This window comes from Ipomoea nil, unplaced genomic scaffold (assembly GCF_001879475.1).
Source record: "Ipomoea nil cultivar Tokyo-kokei standard unplaced genomic scaffold, Asagao_1.1 scaffold2036, whole genome shotgun sequence".
NCBI classification, from domain to species: Eukaryota; Viridiplantae; Streptophyta; class Magnoliopsida; order Solanales; family Convolvulaceae; genus Ipomoea; species Ipomoea nil.
This window is the reverse complement of record NW_017618464.1, coordinates 6,979,578-6,994,279: the sequence shown is the minus strand read 5'-3', so window position 1 is coordinate 6,994,279 and position 14,702 is coordinate 6,979,578. Positions and strand designations below refer to the sequence as shown.

Sequence of the window (14,702 nt, the reverse complement as noted above, 5' to 3'; positions counted from 1 at the left end):
TAATTAAAAATAAAATTAAAAATTAAAAATTTTCAAAAGTTAGTAATAAAACATAAGGTTTCCATAATTATTTCTTAGAAACTATTTACGAAAGTGATTGTAAAATTGTTCAAAAGATTTTTTAAATCATCTAATCTAAATAGTAAAAATAACACTAAAATTAAGAGCTAAAGAAGCATTTTTTTGAGAAATTAGTGGACCAAACCGCATTTGGCGGTGTATAGATCTCAAAAAAATAAGCGATTTGAAAAAAAAAATTATCCAAACAACCGAGTAAAAAGTTAAGACTTCGGGAACATTTCCCACATTTTCAACAAAAATAAATAAATTAATTAATTAATTAAAAAAAATCGTCAAACCGGCCAGTTAGGCGCCGCAGAGGAGGCCGCCGAGGCCATTCCTCGCGGTGGGAGCGGAGGCCGCCGAGACCATTCCTCGCGGCGACCTCCCACCGCCTAGTACCTAGGCGCCGATTAATCGGCACCTAGGCACAATTTTTGCAACACTGCTCAGTGGCCAATGCCCACTTGCCTGCCTAGTGAAGTTTGAGTCCTTCAAAGGAATTATAAATTATAATTGTGCGCAACAAATCAAAAAACAGAGCATAAATTTTTATTTTTTTTTTTAAAAAAAGGCAAACACGGTTAGAACCGACGTCCGGCTATTCAGAACCGGAACCGTGATCACTTCTACATATAATGTGTATTTGTCAATGTTACAAATGAGCAAAAGGCAGTTGATAACTTAAATAATTAAATTAAAAAGAAAAAGCAATTGAAATTCTACAATAGAACAAGTTGTAACCAGTGAAAAGGACGAAATCGCTATGATACAGATGTTTCAATCCAAACGGACAATTCAAGATAAACAGGTAGACAACTCAACTATTTTCCATGCAAACCCTTCCCAAACACAACACAGAATTGAGGAGAAAAACACATAGCATGAAATCAACCAAAATTTGGAACCGATCAAAATTTTTCTAAAGACTCCTAAAACCAAGCCAATAAGAACACCAACTCGCCACTTGGTCATCCCATTTTTTGGGACCAATCATGAAAAGCAACTGCTCACTGCTGCTTGCACTCGGGAGGCTTCTCACCCTCTACTGCAGCTGCTCTTCCAGTTTTCTGTTATTTGGTATAATTTAAATGATCAGGGGTGCACCACATAATGCAAATGATAGATCAACATGGGAAGGGATAGAATGATTCAGAAACAAAACTATATGACATACCTTGCGAGTACCAAATGGCTGCATAAAATTTCAAAGGGTAAAATGGTTAGCGACTTATTATATACCATTAACAATATTTTCTTTTCAATTAAAGAATTTTATTGCAAACACAAGAAGAAAAACAAAGACAAAGGAAAGACCTAGACCCGACCCTCAAAGAAATGGAAACAAACCCACAACAAAAATAACTATAAGTTTTCCTTTCACCCTTCTATCCTTGACGAAAGGGAAAAGAAGGCTTATAGCGACCTGGGGAAGATAACCCCAACCGTCCTCCAACATCATCATAGACATCATCAAAAGCTGTGTCTATTTCCTGCTCCTCATCCGATGAATAAAGTGAAATGTCATTACACTCCAAGTGCCTTGGACTAATAAGGCCCCTATACTCCAACCAATCACCGGTTGCAGCAATTGCACAAGTTGTGTCCCTAACCTTGACATTGGCTACCAGGGAAGAAAACTTTATTAGGTTTACCTTTTTCTCGTCTTCATCTTCATCTTCTTCCTCATCCTCTTCGTCTTCATCATCTTCTTCGTCTTCTTCCTCATCATCTAATTCATATTCATCATCCTCACAGGCTTCCCCAGTGAACCAAGACACTGCATGTGGAATTATTTTTTCTCGAATAGTTGACCTGCATAAAGCCACAGATAAATAGTTAGCACATTGTTACCACAAAGGGCTGAAAATATGTAGAAGGGTTCAAGCAGAAATCAAATACAGGACATTGCACCAATTGAAACAAAAGTAAAAGTATCGACACTGTTAACAGTTCCACTTCTATTTGCTTCATTTGTAATTCACATCAGAAGAGGAAGATTATCACCATTGGAAAAAGTAGTCACCAGTTCAAGTTAGACTTACCCAATTTCATAGTCCTGTTCCATCAAATTCTGGAGATCCTCTGCCTGTACTCAAAAACATGAAGGAATTATATCAAAAAAAAAAAAAAAATTAGGAAGAAACAACAATAATCAAACACAATGATGCAGTTCCTACAGCATCTTCATCAATGTCATTTTCATCCTCTGGCACTTGAGGTGGACAAAAGAAGTTGAAGAAACTTTCACACTGTTCAGTTTTAGTGATAGGTTTCACATTCTTGGATCCCTTCTTAGGCTTTTTCTTCAGGATCTTCTCTGTCAAGGATTTTCCAGGATACCATTCTATCTCAGTCCTGCAGAGTGCAGAGTACACATACCATTAAAAATTAATACAAAATCAATGTGAATGGATCTGGGGATAAGCCAACATGTACATAATAACAAAATAAATCACTTTAATCCTTACCTTCCTTCAAAAGCAAAGGCAAAGGAAAAGGATATAGAGATTGGTGATTAACAAACAAGGAATAACAATGGGTAAGTGAACAAAACACTGCTGGATGAAAACTTACCCTATTGCTTTCTCTAGAACTGGGTCATCTTCATCAATCATGTGATATACTTTAGTCAAAACAGAGTTCTTGAAGTATGGATTAGTGTCAAAGAAAAATTCAAGCTTAAAACCCTTTGGTTCATCAATTCTGGACCACTTTATGTCTTTCAAATATTTGAGAGCCCCTTCATCACGCTCAGTAATCTGGCAACAATAAGAATGTAAGTACACTATACAATGTAAGTGCATCCATCAAATTGCCATGAAATATGGCGGAAACAAAGCATGCTTTCTGTCAACAACATCTAACCTCTTCAGCTAACACTACACTATTCTTCATAGCAGTAAGCCAGAAATCAGGGACTCCCTTCTCTGCATCCAGATAGAAAATCAATAATAGAAATTACAGTAAAGAAACAAAGTCCAGGTGAACATTATAACTTACCCACAGCAGCTTCACCCTCTTCTTGAACTGCAGCTGATTTTTCAGATTTATCCATTTCAACTTCAGCAACTCCATTTACAATTTCATATCTCTGTTTTATAGCCACAAGATTGTTAGCAGATGAAACATTATGGATGCATAACTTGCAAAACATCCTTACAAGTTACAGAGTTACAGACCTTTGTATATAGTGGTTGATAAAGCTTCTGGTACTTAGCTTCAAGTGCAGCCCTCTCTTCATTGAATTTTGCCTCCAGTTCATCATGTTGAGTCTGAACAATAAAACAATAAAAAATGAAATTAGAAAAGGATTCAACACCTCAATTATAATTGGAACTCAGTTTGTATTGCTCAAAGATATCAAAAAGCTTAAATCAACTGATCACATAGGGAAACAGAAAAATAAAATAACAAGTAGAATAATTTTATTTTTAAATGTGAACAGAAATAGCATATAGCAGGTCATCTGCACCAACACGTTCTAATTATCAGAAACAGATATCAGATTTAAGCTATTAAATTAATTGCATTTTCATGCTAGTTGATCCATTAATTAATTACACATAAAATATTCCTAGGCAATTATATAATAATGATAATCAAATATTCAGAGGCAGAAAGAAATCAGTGTATGATACACACATCTGAATTCAATTACTTATTTCCCTATAAGATAGTGAATTCAATTAATCTTGTATAATCTTATCAACAGCCTATGTAACCCTTATACTGGAAAACAAGGATTAGAGCAAATTCAACATTCCACAAATTAGAAGCTCAACATGTTAGCACCACCAGGCAAGAAATCAGTAACAGTTTTACATGCCTGAACCTCCCTGAGAACCTCAACACGCTTTCTGACATTTGGAGACAAGTTCTCAAGCACAACTGAGTGCTTCCCAGTAAGATCCTGAAGCTTATTCTGCAAAATTCACACGACAGGAAAACTCAATCAGAAGCTAAACCCTTCAGTTAAAATTATTCCAATAGCCCCAACCACACCGAGTATGAAGGTTAATATATGTATGTAAATAAACAAAATATCGCCAAAATAAACAGGAAACGAAGTGGGAAACAAAAAGCCTTACTTTGAGAGCATTGACGAGGTCAGCTCTGTCCTCTGGATTCAAAGATACACAAAACGCAAACCAGTAAGCCAAAAATTACTTCGTAATAATAAATAATTACACCTTAACAACAATAATATAAGCTCAACAAATTATATCAGAATTCAAGCAAGTACATTAACAATCACATATCCACTAGTTCACGATCATAAATGTTATCGTATCATATATGCATGAGTATGGTATGCGTGAAGGTTTAAGCGGATTGATTTTTACCAGCAGTGAGATCGGACATATTGGAGTTTTCCTGGGCGCCGGTCATGGCTGAAGAAGAGAGTAAGAGGGATAAAAACCTTAAACCCTAGCGAGAAAAGTGAGGAGGAAAAGAGAGAGAGCGACTAGATTTAGGGCTCTTTCTTCTTGCTCGTTTTGCTGTCTCCTTCCGCCTCTAAAAACCTAGTAACTGGAGAGGTGTATATATAGAGATAGCAAGTCAAATGGAAGTGTTTTCGTATCTCGGAATATCCAATCCCTAGTTACTGTATCATTTTCATTTTTATTTTCTTTTCCTTTCTTTTTCAGTCCTTTCCCAATTTTAACGCTTTCAAATTTTGATTTCAAACGAGAGTACGACTCTACGAGAGTAATTTTAATTGTTAATTGGCTTTTTTTTGTTTGAAAGGAAGGTCATCATACTATTTTATAACGTGTTTGGAAGCGGATAGATACATGAAGAAGCGGGAAAGAAAGAACAATAAGTTTACAAAGAAAGAAATATCAACTATATAATGTATAATAGTAGCCAAAATCGTATCGTTGGATAGCAAGAAGTTGAGAGTTGTTAGCAACCAGTAGACAATGATGTTTTGGGTGGTGATTGGTGAAGCAGTTAGCTTGTTCAGACGGCATCGTTTCATTATTAGCTTGTTATTGCAACTGTTATTTGTAGAGGGGTTTATGGGAGTATGAGGGGTGGTATAGTGCAAACAACCTTAAGGATCATGCTTGACGATTGAATAAAATTTTCATTTATTCTCTCTCAAATTCTCTCATTTCCTCTTGGTTCTTCTTCATTTGTCATGTAAATCTGTTGTGGCAGTCAAGGTATTGGACCTAGCCCGAAATGTTCTTGGTCGGAAGGAGTCAAAACAATTAACGCAGTAAAATAGTAACGGTAAGAGTCAAGTAGATAACATGTGAAATATGAACAGATACTACATTGTAATAGAATCAGTAGCATTCAAAAAAGATAACATGTGGAATGATGCACTAATTCAGAGTCCAATGCACTTATTAGAGGATTGTCTCATCAAATAGCGTGAGTTATAGAGGAGAGCGCACAACAATTACTAAGAAGCCACGACACTTATGAGGGGAGTCATTGCACTTATTAGGAGGTCGTTGTACCCATTATAGTAATTGTTACCGTTGTATGGTATAAAAGTTGAGCCCATGTAACAACAAAAGGGACACGCTCTAAAATTTATACTCGAGCTATATCAATACAATTTGTCTCTGTTTACGTATACACAAATATTCTAATGTACCATTATTACCGTCAATTGGTGCTTTCATTGAGATTTTGGGGTCAACTCTCAAGCAAGCTAAACACTCCATATTTCTCACCATACAAGGTTGGAGATGGCACGGTCTGGATCAAGCAACGTTCATGGTTCCCGCACCCTCAATCTCAATGGAAACGCTAGTGGACGCGCCTGATCGACGAACTCACGTGACCTCCACGACCAACCCAGCAACAATCGTGGTAGAGGACAACAATGTGCATGGCACTGGTTTCGCCTGTAAACCTCTATGCAACTACCCAAGTCATTCAGCATGCAGTAGTGGCACTAACTCAATTGCTGATAGAGATGTAGGACCAGGTTCCCCACTATCGGCGCATGAAGTTGAGGTGTTGTCACCGTAGTGGGAGAGAACCCAACGGCGAGGAGGAGCACGTGCAACGGACAGCTAACCTCCGGCCATGACCAACGTACGGAAGTAAGGGATGAAGCCTGAAGGTGTTCAAAATGGAGGGTTGACTGAATGATCTACTAGTTCTAAGTCCATCCTGGAGTAGTTGGGCGAGAGGGCGCCGATATTAGAGATGTTAGTGCCACAGCTAATGGGTCAAGGGGCCATCTACCAAGGGACCACACCATGACATAACCAATGCATTGGATGAGGGAGAGCAGTCGCTACAATTATAAAGGGTAGGTGAGTTTGGTGAGCGTTGGCCTGCCTTGCAAGGGCGAACCCCAAACGTGCATGGGAGGTGGTAGAGCAGCTGTAGAAGAAGATAAAGGAGCTAGAGAATAAAATGGCGATGACGTGCATGGATGGGACATGTTGGTTTTATGACTTTTGGGTAGTCAACGTCTGGCCAATACAACAGTTAAAATAATGAGTATATAGTAAAAATATAAAGAGAATATATGTATTTTGTATTAATGAACATTGCTTGTGAATAGTGAAAATTGCCTCCATTTTCTCATGTATGTATAGGGGTCTATATATACATGTTTTGGGCTATGAGTCCTATAAGGAATAGAAATCTTAGACTATCTCATATTGTGAATCATTGTTACATTAGAAATACTAAACCCTACTCCTATTACATTAAGAATAATGAGTTCAATCCTTATTACATTATGAATAATAAATTCAATCCTTATCAAATTTCTAAGTTGCTCAATATCATTATTGGCCTTCCTTGATCCAATTACTTTCTTGGTCCGGTCTATGTAGTCCAAGCCCAATTTATCATCCATCATCCAGCCCCCACTTTCTTAAGATTTCGTGAAGTCAATGCCTCAGGAAAGTATCTCAAAATTATTCTCCGACTAGCTCTCTAATTCTAATGATCCCATCCTTGACTTTATTTTGGGCACGACATTCTTTTTTCTTAAAATGATTTATTTTGGTTTGATGTTATTTAATTTATATTTATGTTATTTATCAAATTAAATCATTCATGGTGGGATTTCTCATAAACTATATTTCTCGTCTATCGTTTATAAATTATTGGACAAAAAAACTAGAGTGGATATATTGTTAAGATTATTAAGCATGACTAACGTCACTCGATATAATGAATGAAGGAAACAAGATCATTAATTGTAAAGGGGATCAAGCAATCAAACCTTTGACTCGAGCCTATGTATGTATCGATGTATTTCATTCTCAACAATGCCCGAATCAATTCTTCCATTCATTACTAACATGACATTTAGTAGACCGTAATTGCAATTATTTTTCAAATGTAATTCTTTGACATGCAATTGCATTGTTTGGTTGGAGGAAATTACAATTCTCTTATTTTATGGGATTGAAATTCATATGTCATCTCCCATGAATTTCGATTCGACATCAAATGAAAAGGAAAAAATGACAAAATTATCCTTAAACATTATTATTAATACACAAACATTTTAATCTTTATATCTCTTATTATTCCCTTTCAATTCCAAGTAATTCTAGTCACTATGAGGCAAAAGCGATTGATGATTCTTAATTACGATCTATTCCTCTTGAAATAATTAGCATTATTATGTGTATGATCAATCATGATTCAAGTCTATTACTGCATTTATCATCATACTCAAGATACTCACTTACAACTTGCCTTAACATGTGTCCCCATTAGCCACCCTGTAACGACTAAATATTCTAGATTATGTATAAATATAAATACTACTGAGTAGTTCATTATTATTATACTATAAATCCAATCTTTGATGATTTATGTTAACATCTCCAGGTTAATAAACTGATGTGTAATAAATAATACTGTAGCATATAGCATGGTTTCCTAGCATATTGCAAAAGAGATTATAAGGTTGGTGATGATATATTACAGTTTACTTACAAACACAGTACATTACTAATTCAAAAATCAATCATTATTATGTGGACCATAATCCACGTAACTGTGTGGACCACACTATCAAATAATATACTTTTTAATATATTAAAAATGTAAATTATATTCAAAGAAAGTACATTATTTGAGTAATGAAAGTACATTATTTTGTAAAAATGTACATTCAATACACGAATAATGTACTTTTAATATATTAAAAATATATTTTTTGTTATGGTCCACACAGCACTATGTAGACCACGGTCCACACAATGATTTGCCTTCAAAAACAGAACAAGAGAAAATAAAGCAATAAGCTGTAAATGCAGGAATCACCATGCAATAACATTAACTTCTGCTAAAATGTAGGGAAGACATCAATCCCTGCTTCAAATGAAAACTCATCACAGTATTGCAGATTTTGTATTCAAAACAAGAAATTTGCACCACTTATTGTAAATGAGAAAAGAAAAGGAAAACAAACACCAAAAGGGTGAAAAATGCTTTTCACTAGCTGCACTTGAATTCTAAAAACAGAAGTACATCTTTTAGGATGGCCCAATCTTTTGATTTTCAGGAATAGATTACAGACCCATATCCCATGGCAACCTTAAGATTTTGGAGTTTGGACTAGATATCATAGCAAAATTTTAGTTTCCATCCTCTTCACTAGCTACAGGGGAAGCTTGTTGATCATTTTTAGAGTTCTCAAATGTCACATGCCCCGTCATAGGATCAACCTGACGATTGTCTCGAGGTCCACCTTTTCGTCCCATGGCCATCATTGGTGGTGGTGGCAACAAGCCTGCTCTAAAGAGAAGACGCTGAACAGGATCCGATGGCTGTGCACCAACTGATAGCCAGTATCTATATATGGGCAAAATTAGCAAATTCCACTATAACACGTTCTAATTATGATGAGGATTCAAAATACAGAACAAAATGTTTGGAATAAGCATTTTGCAGAAAATACAGTCATACACGGTCACAGAATAACCTAGTTGCCATTTTGCATTGTGTTTTCACACCAGTATTTAAGAACAGACCAGAAATTGCATTTAGAGAAAGCAAGTAGCTACATAAAACTGGGATATTTGTGTGTTTGTCTTAGGACTGCCAAGCACTATCAGATCACTACAAAATTCATAATTATTTAAATTGTCCCATTTACAATCAGAATGAAATTTCTTTGTTCTCAATTACCCGACACAAAACTATGAAGCCGTTTCCAAGGAATACATAAATAGTGTAAAAGCCCATTGACTATAATGTTAATGCCTCCCAAGTCCCAAATCAATGGTTTTATGCAAGATTGAATTAGTTTTCTTCAATATGTAAATGTAATTTAATTTCTCATATCTGATCCTTCTCTTTCTATGCAAAGCTTTTAGATGAACCGATAAGTCAGAATAAGAGGGCATGTGAACAAGTAAAAGGAAACCAACTTACTTCACCCGTTCAAAATTAAGACCCATTCGTTTCCCACCATCTTGACCTGAATAAAGCATATAATGAAATATTAGAAACTTAAAATCTATTGCAATAATAAAGATCATACAAGAACAGATCAAAATCCAAAACAAGTGGTTAGTGATCACTGATCATTTATGATTCAATGTCCTCAAAGGTCAGTACAGATGCAAAGATGAAGAACGCAATGTATAATCAACACGGGTTGAGATGAAATAATGCACGAGGATAGTGGTAGCTAGCATGGCTGTGTGGCTGACTAACTTATCATTACTGCTCAGCTCATAACCAACAAATAAAATGCTCAAATGCAAAAATACAACCAAAGAGATCCTTATCATTACAACAAAAGAATTAATATTAATATGAAAAAAGACCATGTTTTTACTCAAAATCTCAACATTATTTCAGTTTCTTCTTCCAAAAACTAGATGAAACTATAATCTTTGGTGATCTTGAAAAATGAGGGTTAACAAAATACTGGTAATTTCAGTAACATTGACAGTTGCCACGTTATTTGCTCCTCGTCAACCAAAATATGAAAATTTAGGGGTAACCCAATCAAATTAGTCAGACTATTGACTTGATAACCACAAAGTTACAAGTGACTCACAACTAGAGCGGTCTATTGGCCTTATTGGTTTGAGCCTGTCGGCTAGACTTATAACCACAAAGTTACAAGTTCGACTCTCAACCGGAGGTGTTAGTTATGGGCATCCTAGGTTGATTTAAGTCGTATTTTTGCCAGCTAGGGTGGTTGTGACTGCTATCTCCTCGTCACTCAAAATATGAAAATTCGTTATGTATATAAATTTCCACCCTCCTGAGTCTCACAATCAAAGTTTACTTGATAGATTTGCCAAATTTAAAGCAGTATTTAAGCAAATAAACTAAATACTTTTCATGCTTCCAGGAAAGTTGATCGCTTTACATAAGAAACTAAAATCAATCTAGAATTTACAGCAGCAAATAGCTAGGTGCGGCGAAATAAAAGCGGGTGTTGCCTAGGGGGTGGGGGTTTACCGGGTAGGGGGTTATAGTAACCGAGAACTTCCAAATGCTTGCCGTCTCTGGGAGATCTGCCGTCGGCAGCCATTACTCTGTAGAATGGTTTGTTCTTGCACCCGAACCTCGACAATCTCAGCCTAACCACCATTTTTGCTGCTGTCTATGCTCTCTCCGTTCTTCTGATCAAATGGAGTCGACGATTAGGGGTACGGGGAAAGGGTTTAGGCGTTTGGGTTTTGCTCCAACTCCCCCTTAACGGTGTCGTTTTAGTTTCTTCTTTTATGATGATATATGTCATTATTTTCATACAAAAATAAAAATAAAATGGTGACAATTTTTAAAATATTCATATTTTCATGATAATATTGCTTTTTTTTTTTTTAAGAATAGTTTATATCAAATTAAAAAAATTCATTTTAAGTAATTTCATATCAATTATTTAGAAGCTAATATATCAAACAAATATCTATAATTCATTATTTATTTATATACATGGTCAACGTTAACAAATATAAGATTTCGTCCTTTTAAATATTGATAAAATTAAATATAGAATTTGTTTTAGAAATTTGATATTCATTATTCAAAGGAAAAGATAAAAACTTTAGGCATCACAACCTTAAAGGATCTAAAGTTGACAAAAAAAATAAAAGATTTTGAAATTCTACTAAATTGTAGCTTCAAGGTATTATAATACGAACGGGACAAATTAATTGCACAATAATTTGCTCTTTGATAACATATATAATAGAGTAAATGCACACCTACTCTTTAACTCGTGTATGGTATGCAACAAATAACAAATGTATGATTTGACAGCAAATTTATTACTAATATGTTTTGCTGATATTGTGAAGAAATGGAAATTGCTCTGGGAATCAATATGCTTCTCATAGATGTATAAATATCATATGTGTTATAGAAATGAAGAAGAACCATTTGGTACTAAGGAAAGATGAATTTTAATGTACATTTTATTTTTCTTTTTATATATCTTATATTTGAGAGAGTAATAAGATTATAGTGAGAGCAATTGAACCGCTCTAAACTAATCATAATGCTCTTATTGTATTCTTATTTATTCAGTTGAAATTGTAAAGCGCTCGAATCACAAATTGTGTAAACAACACGTACTCTAGTAAACAATTATAGTGAGTAGCTATCTTAACAGTTTTAATCGTTCTTTCAAATAAATCGAAATACGAAAAAATGTTAATTGTAAGCAAAACAAAACACTGAATCTAAGATTTTTAGGTGCATAGAGCTGATCACTTTCTTGATACATGGCAATCCATCCAACAACTTGGTTGCGAGTTTGGGCAGGTGAGTCGACACACAATAGTACGTTTGTGTTCTATTTTTGTTCTTTCTATTTTTGAATTTAAGAATGGGTGGAGCGGTTAACCGTCCGGCCGGTATGGTCTGGGAAGTTGGGGACAACAACTGTTTATATCCATGCCTGCCAAGTGTGATTGTGTGAAGCAATGCCACATATAACCTTTGGGTGCAGTATATCTCATATCCTTATCAAATGAGATAGACTTCAACTTCCCCCTCCCCCTCTCTATATATCTATGGAATTGAAAATACCATAATATTAGATTAATACATATAATTATGTATCGTGTATATGATTGTATGATGTAATATTGACTGACATCGCTATTACTCTATTACAATGCACTATAAGAGTTAATATCGCTTTCACTCCATTGAGACTCGAGCTGGCAGACCCCTCAGTTTAAAAGTTTTGTTCTTGAGGGTCTGAGCTAGGGGTCTGGGGGACTCGTGACTCAGACCCTTTAGTTCAAAAGGGAGAAGGGTGGCGGGCAAGTAGTGCCCGTTACACTCTGCCGCCTTATGTTCTGTTTCAGATTTAAAAAAGAAACACGACGCATCTTAAGCATAAAAACACACTTTAATCACAAAAGTCACGCACTTTAAGAAGAAAAATCATGCACCTTAAGTTTCAACAACGTAACTACTCACATTAAACACACAACCTACGCACCTTAAATTTAACCTAGATATAAACAACTAACCGCAACAATTGCATTTGAACCTAATTATTTATATATATATATATATATATATATATATATATATTAAATAATGCAGATATAAATATTAAAATTATTGTATACATGCATACAATATCATTCAAATAAACATTTCACGATTGGTTTTTGTCCCAAGATGAAATGTTTTTGTCCCAAGATGAAATGAGTGAGCACCTAATCGTTTAGTGTTTGGTTGGATGGAAAATATTTTCCATAGAAAATGTTTTCTTCAAAGTGAAGGAAAATGTTGGTTTATGTTGTTTGGTTGGATGGAAAACATTTTCCATTGGAAAATGGATTCCTCAAAGTGGAGGAAAATGAATTCTTTGCAAAGGGGTGGAAGTTTGTTTTCCACAAGGATTGAGAAGAAAAATAACATGAGTGGACCATTTTACCCTTATGAAAATTTCTTAATTACATAGACACATATTTATTCATTCATCTTTTTAAGGGCATATTGGTCTTTATATTCATTATTCCTTATCTTTCTAAACTCAACCAAACAATGGAATCCATATTCCCAGTAATTTCATTTCCACCAACCAAACAATTGAATCAATTTTCCTGGAATTCATTTTCCATGGAATTTCAATTCCATTTCCTTTCAAATATTTTCCAGCGAACCAAACGAGCTGGAACGAAGGAATTAGGGAGAAATGAATTGTAATTTGGTGGGAAAAGAATAAGGTGAAAATAAAGCAAAATTCAAATTACAGTATTTGGTATGCAGAAATATAGTTATAGGAATTGAAAGGGAATAAGTAATACAACGATTGAAATGCCCTTATATAATACTCCTTCTGTCCCATTTTATCTGTCCTACTTACTATTCATTGGTCAAACCAACTCTTTCTTCTTTGTTTATTTTTTTAGTATTTTTTACTCATTTTTAAAATTTATTTTTTTGTGTTTAATAGTACTTTTAGTGTAGTTTCTAAATATATAAATTTTGTATACTAATTCTAAACTTAATATTATGAAAAATGAATTAAAAATAACTTCAGTCAAGCCTCGTTAACCGAACCATACACATAAAATGGGACGGATGGAGTAATAAATAAGGGAGTGGATGAGAATAATGACAGCGGTAAAATTGTCTTCACATCAATATATTTCTCCTATTCCACCACTAAATTAGAATCCCTAGGGGGTGTCGTGAATTACAATTCGGTGGAAATACAATTCGCTCCAATAAAACACTAACGTACATAATTGAGGAAAGAAACGAATTGCAATGCAACTACAATGAAATTACATCCAACCAAATAGGTTGTTAAGGAGGGCTATCAAAGGTAATAATATTATGCGTTAACAAGGCTTTTGATGGGGGGAAGGGAATTAAGGGAGGAAATAAATTAGAATATTTGTGTATTAGCAGTAGCAATGGTAGTAGTAGTGGTAATAGTAGTGGTGGTAGTAGTAGTGGTGATGGTGGTGGTAGTAGTAGGTGGCAGCAGCAGCATCAGTAGTAGTAGTTTTATGTGTTTGGTTCAGTTAACTATACTTGACTAGAGTTATTTTTAATCCATTTTTTCATAATATTAAGTTTAGTACTAGTATACAAAATTTATATATTTAAAAATTACCCTAAAAGTAAAACAAAAAAAAAAATCAAATTTAAAATAACTAAAAAATACAAAAGAAAATAAACAAAGAAGTAGTTGGTTTGACCAAAGAATAGTAAGTATAACATATAAAATGGGACAAAGTGAGTAATATGATCAAGGGTAAAAAAGTCTTTTTATCCCTTTTCCCCTTTCTTTTCCTATTGAATTGCAATTCATATGGGATATGAATTACAATTCCACCAAATGAGAGAATTGTAATTCCTCTCTAACCAATCATGTTAATTTCTGTTGTCAAATAAAAACATTACAATTGAATTGCAACTACATTCTATCATACACCCTATAAGAGCTTTTATTATTATTATTATTATTATTATTATTATTATTATTATTATTTATTATTATTATTAATGTTATGAGAATAAATTTATCTTAAAATTTGCATTGTGATAAAAATAAGATCTTACATACTTAGGGCATTCGATCGGATGGCATGTCTCCCTATTTACTAGTATTTATACAATTATATAAGTGGGTTTGTTGCCTAATTACAACTAATTGGAAGGATGTGCATGGCTTGATACAAATTGTATGTAAGATTCTT

The 14,702-nt window shown here is 34.5% G+C and overlaps 2 protein-coding genes across 5 annotated transcripts; both read right to left on the bottom strand.

Annotated features, from left to right (window-relative positions):
- Nucleotides 1–736: 736 nt before the first annotated feature.
- On the bottom strand, nucleotides 737–4,602 carry LOC109148234 (nucleosome assembly protein 1;2-like). 4 transcript variants are annotated; one of them, XM_019296106.1, is made up of 12 exons: nucleotides 4,407–4,602; nucleotides 4,152–4,195; nucleotides 3,890–3,985; nucleotides 3,243–3,335; nucleotides 3,064–3,154; nucleotides 2,929–2,990; nucleotides 2,638–2,822; nucleotides 2,241–2,418; nucleotides 2,106–2,149; nucleotides 1,716–1,875; nucleotides 1,238–1,255; nucleotides 737–1,130 (listed from the first exon to the last, which is right to left on the bottom strand). In XM_019296106.1, exons 1-12 carry the CDS (start codon nucleotides 4,450–4,452, stop codon nucleotides 1,071–1,073), a joined length of 1,077 nt encoding a protein of 358 aa, XP_019151651.1. In that variant the 5' UTR covers nucleotides 4,453–4,602; the 3' UTR covers nucleotides 737–1,070. The 4 variants fall into 4 exon arrangements, with proteins under 4 accessions (XP_019151651.1, XP_019151654.1, XP_019151653.1 ...); XM_019296109.1 differs by having other exon boundaries at nucleotides 1,238–1,257; nucleotides 1,750–1,875; XM_019296108.1 differs by having other exon boundaries at nucleotides 4,152–4,183.
- A 3,714-nt stretch (nucleotides 4,603–8,316) lies between these two features.
- LOC109148042 (30S ribosomal protein S16-2, chloroplastic/mitochondrial) lies at nucleotides 8,317–10,711 on the bottom strand. Its single transcript, XM_019295770.1, has 4 exons — nucleotides 10,486–10,711; nucleotides 9,442–9,487; nucleotides 8,627–8,859; nucleotides 8,317–8,593 (listed from the first exon to the last, which is right to left on the bottom strand). The coding sequence occupies exons 1-3, from the start codon at nucleotides 10,616–10,618 to the stop codon at nucleotides 8,643–8,645; spliced, it is 396 nt and encodes a 131-aa protein (XP_019151315.1). The 5' UTR covers nucleotides 10,619–10,711; the 3' UTR covers nucleotides 8,317–8,593; nucleotides 8,627–8,642.
- Nucleotides 10,712–14,702: the final 3,991 nt, after the last annotated feature.

Excerpts from the sequence above, each read along its gene's own strand:
- LOC109148234 (XM_019296106.1), bottom strand. The coding sequence starts at position 4,452 with ATGACCGGCGCCCAGGAAAACTCCAATATGTCCGATCTCACTGCTG. Across the intron at positions 3,336-3,889 it reads AGGTTCTCAGGGAGGTTCAG|ACTCAACATGATGAACTGGA; the intron begins GCATGTAAAACT and ends TTTATTGTTCAG. Across the intron at positions 2,991-3,063 it reads AGAGGGTGAAGCTGCTGTGG|AGAAGGGAGTCCCTGATTTC; the intron begins GTAAGTTATAAT and ends ATCTGGATGCAG.
- LOC109148042 (XM_019295770.1), bottom strand. The coding sequence starts at position 10,618 with ATGGTGGTTAGGCTGAGATTGTCGAGGTTCGGGTGCAAGAACAAACCA. Across the intron at positions 9,488-10,485 it reads TTACTATAACCCCCTACCCG|GTCAAGATGGTGGGAAACGA; the intron begins GTAAACCCCCAC and ends TGCTTTATTCAG. Across the intron at positions 8,860-9,441 it reads CTTAATTTTGAACGGGTGAA|ATACTGGCTATCAGTTGGTG; the intron begins GTAAGTTGGTTT and ends GCCCATATATAG.